At 35.7% G+C, this 16,070-nt stretch overlaps 1 protein-coding gene across 2 annotated transcripts in view; it reads left to right on the top strand.

The window, feature by feature from the left end:
• The first annotated feature begins 3,443 nt into the window (after positions 1 to 3,443).
• Positions 3,444 to 16,070, top strand: part of myo1cb (myosin Ic, paralog b) — a 65,291-nt gene continuing 52,664 nt past the window's right edge. Inside the window, exons 1-2 of one of the 2 annotated variants that reach the window (XM_073817204.1) lie at positions 3,444 to 3,562; positions 3,650 to 3,837. In XM_073817204.1, coding sequence (XP_073673305.1) covers positions 3,745 to 3,837 — 93 coding nt within the window. In that variant the 5' untranslated portion in view covers positions 3,444 to 3,562; positions 3,650 to 3,744. Of the gene's footprint in view, positions 3,563 to 3,649; positions 3,838 to 8,300; positions 8,648 to 16,070 lie in introns of those variants that run through there. The other variant, XM_073817207.1, reaches the window with a different exon arrangement.

Below are 16,070 nucleotides of genomic sequence, written 5' to 3'. Positions count from 1 at the left end.
ATTAAAACTATTTTAGTTAATTTTTACTTCTAAATTAGTAAAATGTATTAAATATGTGTTGATTTTTTTTATTATACAAATGTATCAAATCATTAAAAAAATGACACGCATTTTATATTGAGATAATATGTAATATTAATCGTTAAATTGGCAGGATATATTACTGTGTTATTAATTTATTGCTATTTTTCACCACTTTAGGACTATTTTTCACAAATTATGCTATTTCTTTTTTATTTGTATAAGTAAGTAATTAAGTATTTTGCCCAGAAATACTTACTAAAGTCTGAAACAAGTCAAAAGTTTTTGAACAGTTAGATTTTTAACGTTTTTTAAAGTAGTTTCTTCTTCTCATCAAGCCTGCATTGATTTGATCCAAAGTACATCAAAAACGAATTCGAAATATTTACTATTTAAAATAACTGTTTTCTATTTGAATATATTTTAAAATGTAATTTATTCTTGTGATCGTCATTACTCCAGTCACATGGTCCTTCAGAATTTCTAATATACTAATTTGCTGTTCAAGAAACATTTATTATTATTGTTATTATTATTATTATTATCAATATTTAAAACGGTTGAGTACATTTTTCAGGATTCTTTGATTAATAGAAAGATCCAAACATCAGCATTTATCTGAAATAAAAAGCTTTAATAAAAGCTGAAATAAAATGAAAAAAAAAATATAGAGAAATTAATACTTTTATTAGCAAGGATGCTTTAAATTAATCGAAAGTGATGATAAAGACATTTATCATGTTACGAAACATTACTATTACAGATAAATGCTATTCTGAACTTTCTATTCAACAAGAAACCTGAAAAAAATCTACTCAGCTGTTTCAACATAATAATAATAAATGTTTTTTGCGCAGCAAATCAGAATATTAGAATATATGTCTGGAGTAATAATGCTAAATATTGAGCTTTAAAATCAAAGTAATAAATTACATTTTAAAATATATTCAAATAGACAGTTATTTTAAATAAAATATTTCATCATTGTACTGTTTTTGCTGTACTTTGGATCAAATAAATGCAGGGTTGGTGAGCAGAAGAGACTTCTTTAGGGAGCACATAATATGCTTGTAATTGTAAGGACTAATATGAAACAACAATTTAATTCAATATACTCGTTGCATTACACGTGCACTATCCGTCTCGCACTATTTTAGAACTGTACATGTAACATAACGCTTCCAGCAGGTGGTGCTGTTGCATATATTAATACCAACAACCATTCATTCAATCAGACTAAAACATAATACAAAACTTAATACATATTTAATTAAAAGCCAAAACAAGTACAGAGCCAAAACAGACATGTTCCAATCTCTTTGCAAATCATACCATGGCGACATTTTAAAGGAACGAGAAAGGGTACTGTTTTATCACAGAAAAATACAGAGTTGCATCTTTTCATTTTATGTGTCACAAGAAAACAAAAATTTTGAGAAAAAGACAGCAGAGACTTGAGAAATACTGCATGTGAAGCTGCAAAGGAATAAGAGCAAGACAGAGGAAATAGGATGCCACTGAAATATGTGATGCTTCCTTTTCCTCTAAAACAGCCTAGTTGTTGGCAGTCACATTGGAGAGAGCTATTCTAAATGGCGTCTTACATAACTCATGCAGTACTGTTTACCATGTCAAAACAGCTAGAGTTATCCATTATCTTTGTCCTGCCCTTCACCCATTCTCACTTACCACACCTCAAATGAGTCCACGATTTCCTTTTCTTTTACAAACAGGATATCATAACACTAGTATTCAGAGTCTCGTCGTCTAAACCAGCTGCTGTTCATCTGTGTTTCTGGAGATCCTTCATTCAGCTTGTCATTTCTCTTTTGCTCTTATGCTGACCATCTGTTGTGTTTAGTGCTCACAGCACGCAAGACAACTGGAGTCATTAAACCGTATCATCATATAAAACCATAATAAGTCATTTTTATGTAACTCACTAAATGCTATGCTGACAGAGATCTGTCTTTAACCAAATTTAGATCATACCGTGCTCTGGGATGCCAAGGCTATGCTTTCCTGTTGATGCCCAGAAATCATGAATGCCTCAACTAATGTCACAGGTCAGAGGATGTGTGTCACTGTCATTTCCCCTTCAACAAGCTATATTTTACAAGCACATTTAACACAGACGATCACGTTTTTGAGAATTATATACAGTTGAAGTCAACAGTTGCAGAATCTTCTTTTACCAAAAGAAGAGGGATCATACAAAATGCATGCTATTTTTTATTTACTACTGACCTGAAGAAGATATTTCACATAAAAGACGTTTACAAATAGTCCACAAAAGATAATAGTTGAATTTTACATATGCTTGATTTCTTAATACTGTGTTGTTACCTGTATGATTTTTGTTCAGTGATAGTTGCATCCCTAGTTTGTCCTGAACCGTTAAACTGGCCACTGTTCTTCAGAAAAATCCTTTAGGTCCCACAAATTCTTTGGTTTTTAGCATTTTTGTGTATTTAATCCATCTTTTCATACTACGGAAAACTGAGGGACTCATATGCAACTATTATAGATGGTTCAAATGCTCACTGATGCTTCAGAAGGAAAAAACATGCATTAAGAGCCGGGGGTGAAAACTTTTTGAATTTGAAGATCAGGGTAAATTTTACTTATTTTGTCTTCTAGGGAACATGTAAGTATATTCTGTAGCTTCTGAAGCGCAGTACTAAATATTTAGGCAAAATAAGAAAAAATGTACACTCTGTTCAAAAGTTTTCACCCCGTCTCTTAATGCATTGTTTTTCCTTCTGGAGCATCAGTGAGCATTTGAACCTTCTGTAATAGTTGCATATGAGTCCCTCAGTTGTCTCAGTGTACAAAGATAGATCTCAAAACCATATAGTCATTGTTGGAAAGGGTTCAAATACACAGAAATGCTGAAAAACCAAAGAATTTGTGGGACCTGAAACAGCGGGAAGTTTAACTGTTCAGGACAAACAAGGGTAAGCATCTTCTATTTGAAATATCTTATTCAGGTCAGTACTAAATAAAAAATAACATACATTTTGTATGATCCCTCTTATTTTGCTAAAATAATTAACATTTTGCAGATTCTGCAAGGTGTATGTAAACTTTTGACTTCAACTGTACTTAAAAGTGCCTAAAGGAATGCTGAGGTCAACATTTTTAGGCTAAAGGTCAGTGAATTGTTTGTTTTAGGACTTCACCACCTGTCTGTCAAGCCATGTTACATCCAACCCCACATACCCCCTCGTTCAAAATGATATTTCCTTTAACTTGTCATCATCAAAATACAAAGGAAAGTTACTTTTTTTAGAAGCGTGTGGCAGCGTATCTGATTCAAGTGTGTGCAGGGGAAATGGAGTGGGCTCCTCCGGTGTTTACCTTGGGAATGTCGAGGACAGGATGCTGAAGCCTAGAGGAAGCCCTGACGGCAGTCTCTCAGTGCTCAGAGCAGCTCAGCGTCAGGAATCTTTAATTATAGTGCACATCTGGCTGTGAGACGAACCCTGGACACCCTTCACACATCTATACTAACTCGCATTGACTCTCTATTTGGCGACAGGTAAATTCTACAGCACTAAACAGCTTGATTTACTTCATCTTTCTCTGTTTGTATCCTTGTTGTCTCTCTTTCTCCTGTATCTAACAGAGCAGAAGCACCAGTGAGGGTTGAGTCGCCCCTCACACAGAGCAGAGTGACTGCTAGTGAGGAAGGACACTCGTACGAAGTCAACGAGACCCAACATGATGGAGTTGAAGATCCAGCTGATACCCACAGGAGAAATCATACTGCCTCCAGGGAAAAATGGAGAGTTTTACTGCCAAAGCTGCACTAAGGTAAGCCACTTTAGATAACAGTTTCTGCTAAAATGAATACATGTAAAATGAATGTAAGAATAGTCTTGGATAAACTAATTTGAATAACTAAACACAGACATATAAAAACAAAATACTTACTGTAATAGCTGTCAGGATATTTTAGGCTCAACAAAGTGTGCCATAGATTTGCATGCCCTGAAACGAAGCTCATTAGAATTTTCCATGCTGTAAGCAAGATCTTGATTGTCAGCATATGCTTGTTTATAATAAAAGCAACCACTGCAAATGATAGTAGGCTATAATAAATATGCCTGGTGTTAATTATGGTTTGGATTATGACTAGCTTTTGAATAAATACCATTGCTTCTACAATACTCAATACACAGATGACCATTTCAGAACTGAATATGTAGTCGATATTTTGTATCTCTAAGAGGCTCTGTATAATGAGGAATGGGTCTGGATTGCTGTTTAATAAAAATACAGTCCAAGGAATGTGGGTGCACACTAAAATCAATCTGTGTGCAAGGAAAATTAGCATTAAGTCTGACAGAAGTTTGACTTTTCTTATGGATGGTATAAATGTTTCTAGGTTGGCAAGAAGGGAAAGCACTCATGCCCTTTTAACGCAAAAATGTTTTTCTTTTTTCTTTTTTTGGAAAAACTGTTCTTTGTGAGTTGGTTTGTTCTGTTTGAAGAACTTTCTTCGTGGTTCGTTTAATCTAATGCTGGAATCTAGCTGATAAGAATCTGTTTGCGCATATTTTGCTAACCAAAAGCTTTTTTAGTTTGGGAACCACTTGAGTTTAGCGATTTATTAGCGGTTAGAATGGAATGCTACTTGGATGAGGAAATGATGCTGAAAATTCCGGAACGGCATAGTTTTCCTGACTTTCTGGCAAGGTCATGTCACCCTTGTTGGGTGTGTTGGCTTATGAGTGAGTTTGAGATGGAAAAAGAGAGGAAGGCGCATTAATAAGAACGAAAAACGCTGTACTATTATTAAATAACTGATAAAGGCAGGAACAGTAACTGTAATGCCCATTTCCACTCGACCGGTGACAGGAGACACGGATACACCCTTTAGAACAGCCTGTCTGTCCGACATTGCCTTGTCAACAGGATACAACCTTTCCTCTCCGTTCAGCCGGTGCTTAATGTGCGTTTGGTGGTGGGTTGAACGTTGAAGAGCACAAGGGCAGAATCGATCACTCCACCCTCTGGCTACTGCATGACACTGCACTTCACATGGATTATCAGGCGTGAGGTCACCTTGACATGGGGATTTTGTTTCAACAGTGTTTACTGATACAGTGAAATGTTTAGACAGGTTTTCCTTTCACAAGGAGTGCGTCACAGCGTATGTGGACTGAAAAAAGAGGTGTTTAAAATGAATGGGTGTGATTTTGTGACTGTGTGTCACAGTCACAGAATTGGTCGAGTCAAATAGAATCTGAAAGAATGATTGATTTGACCATGAAAATGCCAGTGGAAAATCTCTGTATTTTACAGTACATTTAAAGATTAATTTGCTTGTCATTGTACCACATTGGGGGTCTTCAAGCCCTAAGGGGTCAATGTCAAATCAAATCAAATCAAATCAAATCACTTTTATTGTCACATCACCACAGCACCTGTGCCTAGGTGAGTGAAATTCTTGGGAGCGAGCTCCGGACAGTGCAGGGAAAATTTACATATAGACAGTTACATACCTACAGGATTATACAGAGTGACAATATGCAATATATACATACATACATACATAGTATACACACAGTGTACGATTAGACATATTACAGTTAGCAATACAAGTGCAAGTTGAGCTGTATTTTGAAGAAATGTGCAAAAGAGGTATTTTTATATGAAATTGGGCAGAAGAGAGATTGGGGAGGATAGCACAAGTGCAAAGATTTCAGTGCAATTATAAACATATATTATTCATATTGTGAGTGTGCAAATAGAGCAGAGCGTGATGCTACAGGTGGTTTGTATGGCCCACTCACCTGTGTGTAGCACACTCAGATTCCACTAAGGAAGATTGTCAACAGTGCAGAGGTGCAGTGGATTATGTATAGATGGATATGCAAGGACATGGATGTGTATTGGATGATTTACAGTGTAACAGATATATTATTGTATTAGGTGCAATGTGTGCATAGAGTCCAGTGATAAAGGGCAGTGCGTGGCATATGATATAGTGGGAGTATGCTGCTAGGTGTGTTAGTTCTGATTGTTCATTAGCCTGGTAGCCATGGGGAAAAGCTATCCCTTAGTCGGCTAGTGCGGGATCGGATGCTGCGGAGGCGTCTTCCTGAGGGCAGCAGAGAGAGCAGTCTGTGGCTGAGAGCAGACGGGTGGCTGGAGACACTGATGATCCTCCTGACTTTCCTTACACACCGCCTGGTATAGATATCCTGGAGGGAGGGAAGCTCACCTCCAACAATGTGGCGGGCAGTTCGCACAACCCTTTGCAGAGCTTTGTGGTTGCCAGCGGTGCTGTTTCCAAACCAGGCAGTGATGCAGCCAGTCAGGATGCTCTCCACAGTGCAGATGTAGAATGTTCTGAGTATACTGGGGCTCATTCATCTCACATTTAATTTTAGTATAAAATAAATAAATAAACATTTTATTGACTCACATTAAAATGCATTAAGTAAAATTAAAATTTAAATATTTAAGTATATGACTGTGTAAATAATGAATATTTAAATGGCTTGGCAAAATGCAGTAATATATTAATGTACACTACCAGTCAAAAGTTTTTGAACAGTAAGATTTTTAAGATTTTTTAATGTAAGAGAAAGTCTCTTCTGCTCACCAAGCCTGCATTTATTTAATCCAAAGTACAGCTAAACAGTAAAATTTTGAAATATTTTTACTATTTAAAATAACTGTTTTCTATCTGAATATATTTTAAAAAATGTATTTATTCTAATAATCAAAGCAAAATTTTCAGCATCATTACTCCAGTCTTCAATGTCACAGAAATCATTCTAATATGCTAATTAGCTGTTCCAGAAACTATTATTATTATTAGCAATATTTAAAACAGTTGAGTAATAGAAAGATTCAAAAAGCTTAGAGTCAGTATAATTTATTTGGGAAATAACAGAAAGTTCAGATCATTCTTCTGAACTTTCTGTTCATCAAAGAAACCTGAAAAAACTATACTCAGCTGTTTTCAAGATAATAATAATATTAAATGTTTTTAGCAGCAAATCAGAATATTAGAATGATTTCTGAAGGATCATGCGACTGGAGTAATGATGCTAAAAATTCCCCTTTGAAATCACAGGAATAAGTTACATTTTAAAATATATGCAAATAGATAACAGTTATTTTAAATAATAAAAATATTTACAATTTTACCATTTTGCTGTATTTGGATCAGTGTTAGTGCATTCATGTTGCGTGTTACGCCAGATTTATAGGCCATACCGTATGTAGCACCTGCTTCTTACTCTATCCAGAGTACTATAGTTTGCTAAAACTAAATCTATTAAAAAAATAATTACTTGAAGTCAAATTAACTTTTATATTTCATTCTTTTATATTTTTCTTTTTGTCATTTTCATTTAATTTAGCTTGATGTAGCCTACTAAAATAACTAAAAGTAAAACTGAACTAAAATTGGAACAAAACCTATATGGACATTAAAAAGCTAATAAAAATGTCTAATTAGTTTTCAACATTACTAAAACTTTAACTAAAATGGAAATGGAAATGGAAAACATATATATTAGACTGGAGTAATGATGCTAAAAATTCAGCTTTAAGATTACATGAATAAATTACAGTTAAAAAATACATTCAAATAGAAAACAGTGATTTTAAGTAGTACACATATTTCAGAATTGTACTGTTTTTGCTTTACTTTGGATCAAATAAATGCAGGCTTGGTGAGCAGAAGAGACTTCTTAAAAAACATTACTATAGTGTCATAATCTCATAAAAATAGTACCACAATGATACTAAAATAACACTACAATCTATCTATACACCCAAGGGGCCCTTGAAAAGGATTGAAGATCCCTTGTAATGCATTCATTGACGGTGCTGCAGCAGCTGTCTTGACTGTATTGTCAATAGAGGGCGATATAACGCTATAGCGTGCTTTCGAGTAACGCCTATCTTATCTTAAATGACACAGGCAAGCGTTCAAACCACAAGATTGATAAATATAGTTATTTTAAACTAAAAGTACACATACAAATGAGTCTGTTCGTTCTGAATAAGCACGTACGGTTACTTATGCGAGAAAAGTAAGCTGTGCTTTCCTGCTTTTAAACATAAAAATAAATCTAATGAATGAAATAGGATAGTCTTGATAACAAAACACTCATTAAACGCTCATACGATAAGGTGAAAATACATGTATTTTTATGAGTCGTGGGATTGCTCGGGAACTTCCTGGTAGTCGTCTCTTCGTGAGAGAGAGTGAGCGTGCAAGTGAGTGAGCGAGAAAAAGAAAGAACGAGAGAGAGAGAGAGAGAGAGAGAGGGTGCCGGCTGGTAACATTAGCTTCAAACCATTGCTGAGTACATGTTCCTTTGGCATAGTACTCACTTTAAACCAGAGCATGCCTATCTGTTTTTTCACATACGTAAATCTCCAGCAGTCATCTTTGCTACATCTGCTTAAGTGATCTAAGCAACTGCAAACGCGACTTTTCAGTGTCCCACTGAGGTAAATATTCTCGTCGGTGGGATTCACACAGGAGGGAAAGAAAGGTCCAGCTCAAGTTTGAGAGCAAGTTCCCATCACTGCTGGGTTTCTCTTATGCAGTATTACAGATTGGAGGATTTGAAGTTGGCGTGCTTTAATCAAGGTAAGTGCTTGACACGCCATTCATTTCAGTTAGAATCAAAGCGCAAAGTCACTTTACGCTTTCTGACGTACGAGCTTTGTACTCACACGTGGGTGTGTGTGAGTGTCAGTGTGCGGATTGATAAAATAATGTTTCTGAAGATTGTTTTGAGATGTCTGGTTGATGAACCGGTCGGATATTTTCAATGAAACACAAACCTGACTAAACGATTCCTTCGAGAATCGGTCAGAGCAGTTTTCTAACCTAATAAACGATGTATACGTTAGTCTGAAATAACACAGGGTTTTTAAAAACAATCTAGAACGCTCGAAATTACAATAAATAATCATTTATATTAAGAAACTATAATAAAAACGCGACCACGTGATTACGTCATAACGTAAAAGAATCATTCTCGAAGCGTTTCGAAGCAAACTGATTTCGCGGAAAAGAGTCAAACTTTCCAACACTTTTTGCTCATATTTGAGTGAGTTCCCTAAATAGACAGCATTTTAGGGCGTCATAGTCGCGTGGTGGCTCACTAGGGTTTAATACACAGCAACTGTCATGTGTTTATATGACCACATGGATCTCACATGTTACTATACTCTACTATATGTTATTCATGAAAATAGTACCCTGACCTGTTCAGATTTCGATTCAGATGCATGAGGGTTATACAAACAAACCCCCATCTCCAAAGCTTAAATCTATGGAGCTCCATTTGTTAGGGAGTGACCACATTTTTCCTGGACTCTTTAGAATGGAATGACAAGGGGAGTTAAAGGAGACCAGCTGCTAATTATCTGTCATTCCAAACTAGCCTCCCTCAATCCAATTACGTTAGAAATTCCATTGGGAATACACTATCAGCTTCATCCTGAGATGCCAAGCTTGTGAAATTGAGTTGTATGCATTATTTTTACTGGACTCTGTCAGGGAGCATCTAAGAGGATGTTTCTTTCACCTGTTCTGCCAGCTGAGCAGAGCACAGCGCTGATGACATCTTAAGGTCGTTGGCAGGTCATGTCCTCAAGTGTCCTCGCTCACATCCCCCCCCCCCTGTGTGTCATTCGTTTTTTCCATGTGTTACAAAACCTAATGAAGATGCGCCTGTCAAATTAAATGGATTGCTTACGTTGGGAGATCTGTTGTTGTGCAACACTGCATGGATGGTGTAACTAGTATAATTGACGACAATTAGAAGCTGGCAGCTGTTTGGGCTTCTATGTACAGATGAATAATGCTATGACAGGCATGGTTTGGGTGTTTGTTCTGTGCGTTTTCCAAGAACCGTATGACAACAGTGTGGTAGTGTCGTTAATTTGTTAAGACATCACTGCAAAGCTGATTCAATTAATAGTTCACCCCAAATGAAAAATGTAAGGACTTTTACTCCCTCAAGCCATCGAAGATGTAGATGAGTTTGTTTTTTTAATTAGAACAGTTTCATCTCTTGCTTGGCAGTGAATGGGTGCCGTCAGAATGAGAGTTGATCAAATGTTACAATTATCCACAAGTGACATGCTCAGATCAAGCACTGTTTACAAGTGAAAAGAGTTCTAAACAATTATGTTGGTTTATTTTGTTGTGAGAGGACAACAGGCGATTAACGTTTTCCACTTGAGAAAGTGTTATTATAGATTTAAATGCCTTAATGATATTTTTTCTTTCAGACGCACAGCTTTTTGTTTCATAAGAGATTAATTGATGGACTGGAGTTGCTTGTGGATCGTTGTGATGTTTTTATCAGCTGTTTCAATGCTCATTCTGACGGCACCCATTGACTTCAGTGGATTCACTGGTGAGCAAATGATGCCATGCCAACTTTCTCCAAATCTGTTCTGATTTGGAGAACTAAAACTTTAACTCAGGGTTGTACTTGATACAGTTTCAACTGTGACAGAAGGAGGTACTTTGGGATAAAGCGTATTTTCAGAGCAGCAGGATTCTGGTTTTTGGTCAGAGGTTGGGAGACTTTGTACTTGAGCTATTTTCCAGCTGTCCCAGGACAATTAAGTTTCTACATCTGTCAGCAGTGAGCAATATAAGCGTGTTGTGTGTTCACTTTTCCATCATCCAAGGAAACATAGTTTGACAGTCAAAAGTTTTTGAACAGTACGATTTTTAATGTTTTTTTTTTTTAAAGAAGTCTCTTCTGCTCACCAAGCCTGCATTATTTAATCCAAAGCACAGCAAAAACAGTAAAAATTTGAATATTTTTCAATATGTAATTTATTCCTGTGATTTCAAAGCTGAATTTTTTAGCATCATTACTCCAGTCACATCATCCCTCAGAAATAATTATGTTATTCTGATTTGCTGCTCAAAAACATTATTTTTTTTATTATGTTCAAAACGGCTGAGTAGAATTATTTCAGGTTTCTTTGATGAATAGAAAGTTCAGAAGAACAGCATTTATCTGAAATAAAAATCTTTTGTAACGTTATAAATGGCTTTATCATCACTTTTAATCAAAGCATTCTTGCTAAATAAAAGTATTAATTTCTTTAATTTCTTTCTAATGCTGATCTTTGGACCTTTCTATTCATCAAAGAATCCTAAAAAAACTGTTTTAAATATTGCTAATAATAATAACAGTAAATGTTTCCTAATCAGCCTATTAGAATGATTTCTGAAGGATCATGTGACACTAAATACTATAATAATCATCCTGAAAATTTAGCTTTGATCAAAGGCATGAATTCCATTTTACTATATATTTAAATTAAAAAAACAGTTATTTTAAATAGTAAAAAATATTTCAGAATTTTACTGTTTTTGCTGTACTTTAGATCAAATAAATGCAGACTTGGTGAGCAGAAGAGACTTCCTTAAAAAACATTAAAATACATTTGACTGGTAGTGTTGTCTAAAATATGCTGCATCGACTGTTGAGACTTCTTGTTTAGTCTGTTTCTTTATCTTCCAATTACTCTCTATTCATCATGTTTATGAAGATGGTGAGATTGCGGAGGAATATTTGGTTTAGAGCGGGAGGGCTGGTGACACATGTGGCTGTGCAAACCCAGCCCATTCCCTCATTGCTAGTCTGTCAAGCAGCCAGCTGTCAACATGTCCCAGAGAGATCTCGAAGGGGATACACCTGTGTCTGAAACACTCAGAACAGGAAGTTCTCAGGGTTAACCAACCACGTAAATGGGTCTCTACTCTGCATTAAGTTGAAGTTACATTCTGCGCGTGTTTGAGTGTAAATTTGTTAGAGCAGACGATATTTACTTAACACTGTTTACTTTGTAATACATGCTGCTTTATTTATCCTTGCCATCTTTTGTCAGAATATTCAAGCTCTTCAAGGCCCACACTGCTTTTTGTTCTCATTGAATATCCTGTTTTGGAAATGCATCACATTGCTCGGTTACAAACGCCTTTCATGTTGGCCTTAAACATTTAGTCTTTGCTCAACATTGCAGAGTCTTTCTTCAGATAAAAGGATTCATCATGTAGTTGTGGTTTGAAGTGTTTGCATAGAGAGGAACAGAGTATGAGTGGCAGTAGCCTTGATAGCCTATTTGTTTATGGTATGCACAGCCAAGCAGGTTTTAATCTAGTTTTCAGTGTGAGAACTGAATGAGTTGGAGGAGGGAAAATAGAGTAAGAAAGAGACTGTAAATGTCTTGATGCCCTGTGGTGAGTCATGAGCTCATTGTAGGATCTGCAGTTTTTCTTAATTTAGCTGTGGCTTTTCCACTTCAAAATTCCCATTGAGGGCCCTGCCCTTGGACTGCATTCTGCTCCATATCAGGAAAAAAAAAGGCAAAGGCCAGACCAGAGCCTTTTATCTACAGCTCTAAAAGTTTACTAGATGGCTCATTTGAATGGTATGTCAAGATTCTTGTTTATACTGTTCATTAAAAAGTACTATGACTGCACCATGGTACTTTGATGTACAGTGGCCTGAGAAAGTATTTAAACACCCAATAGTTCAGGGTCAGTAAGATATATATGTGACCCTGGACCACAAAACCAGTCATAAGGGTCTATTTTTTTTTTAATTGAGATTTATACATCATCTGAAAGCTGAATAAATAAGCTTTCCATTGATGTATGTTTGTTAGTATTTGAGAGATACAGCTATTTGAAAATCTGAGGGTGAAAAAAAAGAAGTACAAAATATCTTCATGGAACATGAACTGTACTTATCCTAATCACTTTTGGCATAAAAGGAAAATTGATCAATTTTACCCATACAATTTTTTTTGCCTATTGCTACAAATATATCTATGCTACTTGAGACTGGTATTGTGGACTGTTTTTTGTTTGTTTGTTTTTGTTTTAGTTTTTTGCTAAATTAATAGTTTTATTCAGCATTAGTTGTAGAAAGTGACAGAAATATTTTGTATTTTTTTTTTTTTTTATTCATGAAAGAATTCTGAAAAGACACTGATGTTCAGTTTTGGATCAGAATTATTATTGATGTTTTTAAAGGAGTCTCTTATGCTCATCAAGGCTGTATTTATTTGTTAAAAAATACGGAAAATAACTGTACTATTGTGAAATATTATTGCAATTTCTAATATTGGTTTCATATTTTATTATACTTTAAAATATAATTTATTTCTGTGATGCAGCACTGAATTTTCATTAGCCATTACTCCAGTCTTAAATATCACATGATCCTTTAGAAATCATTCTAAAATGCTGATTTCTTATCAGTGTTGGAAACAGTTGTGCTGCTGAATATATATTTTTGGAATCTGTGGTACTTTTTACAGGTTAATAAAAATATTTTCTAACAATGTAAGTATTTACTATCACTTCTTTTTAATCAATTTAACACATCATTGCTAAATTAAAAATATTAATTTCTTTTAGAAAAAAAAATATTGACCCAAACCTTTGAATGGTAGTGTATATATGAACACATTTCTTTTTAACTTTTTATTCATCAAAAATGTATCACATGTCCAAAAATATTAAGCAGTACAACTGTTTCCAACACTGATAATAAATCAGCATATTAGAATGATTTCTAGAGAATCATGTGACGCTGAAGACTGGAGTAATGATGCTGTAAAATCAGCTTTGCTGCACATGAATAAATTATATTTTAAAGCAATATTAAAATAGAAAACTGTTATTTTAAATTGCAATAATATATCACAAAGTTACAGCTTTCTCTTGTATTTTTTATCAAATAAATGGAGCCTTGATGAGCCTAAGAAACTTCTTTAAAAACATTAAAGGTCTAGGTGATGCCATTTATTAATGTACAGTCATACTTTAAAACTTAGAAGTATCATGGTACTTTAGAGGCTTACAAAACACCTGAACTCTCAAGAAAAATGAGGAACATTTGCTTAACAGGGAGTCAGTCAAACATTTTCTCTTATTTTCATAAATTGCGTGGAATGACTGTCATTTGAGATTGCAGATGTGCTTACCCGCTCAAATTACTCGTCAAGTGCTGACTGTGTGGTTTGGGAGCTTAAAATCCTTACTTTGCTTAGTGACACACATACAAAGACTACTGATTAACCTGATGGTGTGAGATATTCTGTAATCCATTTGGGATCCTTTCACTCAGGCTTACGATCTGCCATGACTGACAAGGGCAAACACTGTGGCTGGAGTTGAAGGATTATTATAACACGGACTATCATTACATTCCTTCATACAGAGGTGCACTGTGAGATAAAATTACAGCGGTGATTGCATCTTTTCACCATACCCCTATGTTATTTTACATTTGGTTGTTAATGCCTGTTTGTGTTCATTGTGTCTCAGCACATGTTCCACAGGCTTGAACAAGTCAGGCGCCTTACTCTGGTTTCTTTCCGAACACGATGACCTTTTTGACCATGATGCCCTTGAAGCACAAGAACGAGAGACATTCTGTGTGTTATCTGGTTCATGGTACCATCCTGTCTTCATCCTGTTAACCGCTCAGGATAAATCAAGTCTTAGAGTTCATCACTGGTCTTTTTATCAAAGACCTTTGAAGTGAAAACTTTACGAGCTGCCTTCTCTTCTCACGATTGCATTGAGATCTGTAAGGCATGGGTTAACCTTTAACCAGGCTCTCTCCTGCATGAAGATAAGTCATGCAATCCAGGCCAGGTGTGGCCTTGCACCCAGACCACAGAAATATGCATATTGCGCCTGAGCGTTCCTGCAATTTTTGATGAATGTATTGTCTCTATAGGGGTGGTGGCTGGAAAATCAATGATGGATTCAAAACAATGTTTGTAAAGGAATCAATGTAGTTGTTTTTACACAAATGTAAGTTTGTCACTATACTAGGGCTGGGTTAAAAATATTGATTTCTCAATTTTCTTAAAAGATTCAGTTAATGATTGGATGGGAACCTCCCATCCAATAAATTGCAATAAGTTTTGTGCTTAGTTACTTTTGATATGAAACATCTCAGATTTCAAATCCTGTCCATTTTATTACAGTATTCAAACAATAAATGCCATTTTGGCGCTGTTTAATGTTAAGTGATGGATTGCTGTAGTGCCTCAGTTCAAGAGAAGTGGCAGCGCGAAGGTCAGGTGAACTGATCAGGAAATAAACATGAATGAACATCCGAAGGTATGTTAAAAGAAAGATTACTTACTGAAATCCGTGTCCTGTCTCATGTAATCACTCAATTTGTGATTCAACTAGGGCTGTCGCGGTTAAGGAATTTCCCTTGCGGTAATTTTGAGTGGCTCAGTAGCGCGGTATGCGGTATTACCGCCATATAATTGTGTGTAGGCTGTTACAATGTAAGGTCATATTCAGAAATCAATAAACCGAAACCAAATCGCGTTGATATATGAAGTGAAGTAAACAGTACTTACATAGAAACCTAGCCAGAAAGAAATGCAAATTTTGAAGAAAAAATGTCAGACATACTTAGAGGCTTTGCATCTGAAATCTTCGTGTATATAACAGTTAGCGCGCACCCTCGAGTCTGACTGGATGAGAGACTTTCTGTCAGTATTTCACCTGCGTGTTTTAGGCGAGCTGTCAGTCAGTGCAGTTTCATTGATACGCCACAAGATGGAGGCAAGAGACTATCTTTGAGTAAGTCTTTAATCCGTTCATTCAACTATACGTTCAAAAACGCTTATTTATTCAAAGAGAGACGTAATGAAACGATGACACGATGTTAAAATCATTTCAACTTTAATCGCCATTTTTAAAGGCTCAGCTGACCAGCAGAGCATCGATGTTAAGACAGAGATTTCACTTTCCTTGGACATGACAAGCTAGTTTCACATACATACCTGACTCGATCTGAAATACAGACGCAGGTAATCGCACAAGCTCAGTCGATCTCTCTCTCATTCGCTGTCTGTTTAGGCATGTTAAGTGCATATCTACTGAGCCTCATAATAAACACATTATGTTATCATTACTAACTTATTACTAATTTAATATTCAGCACACAGGCATTAAGTGAGAAGGGCAAATCCTTAGGAAAAAAGAAAACAGG

This window comes from Garra rufa, chromosome 14, assembly GCF_049309525.1.
Source record: "Garra rufa chromosome 14, GarRuf1.0, whole genome shotgun sequence".
NCBI classification, from domain to species: domain Eukaryota; kingdom Metazoa; phylum Chordata; class Actinopteri; order Cypriniformes; family Cyprinidae; genus Garra; species Garra rufa.
The sequence above is the reverse complement of the archived record's forward strand: the minus strand, read 5'-3'. Positions and strand labels throughout refer to the sequence as shown.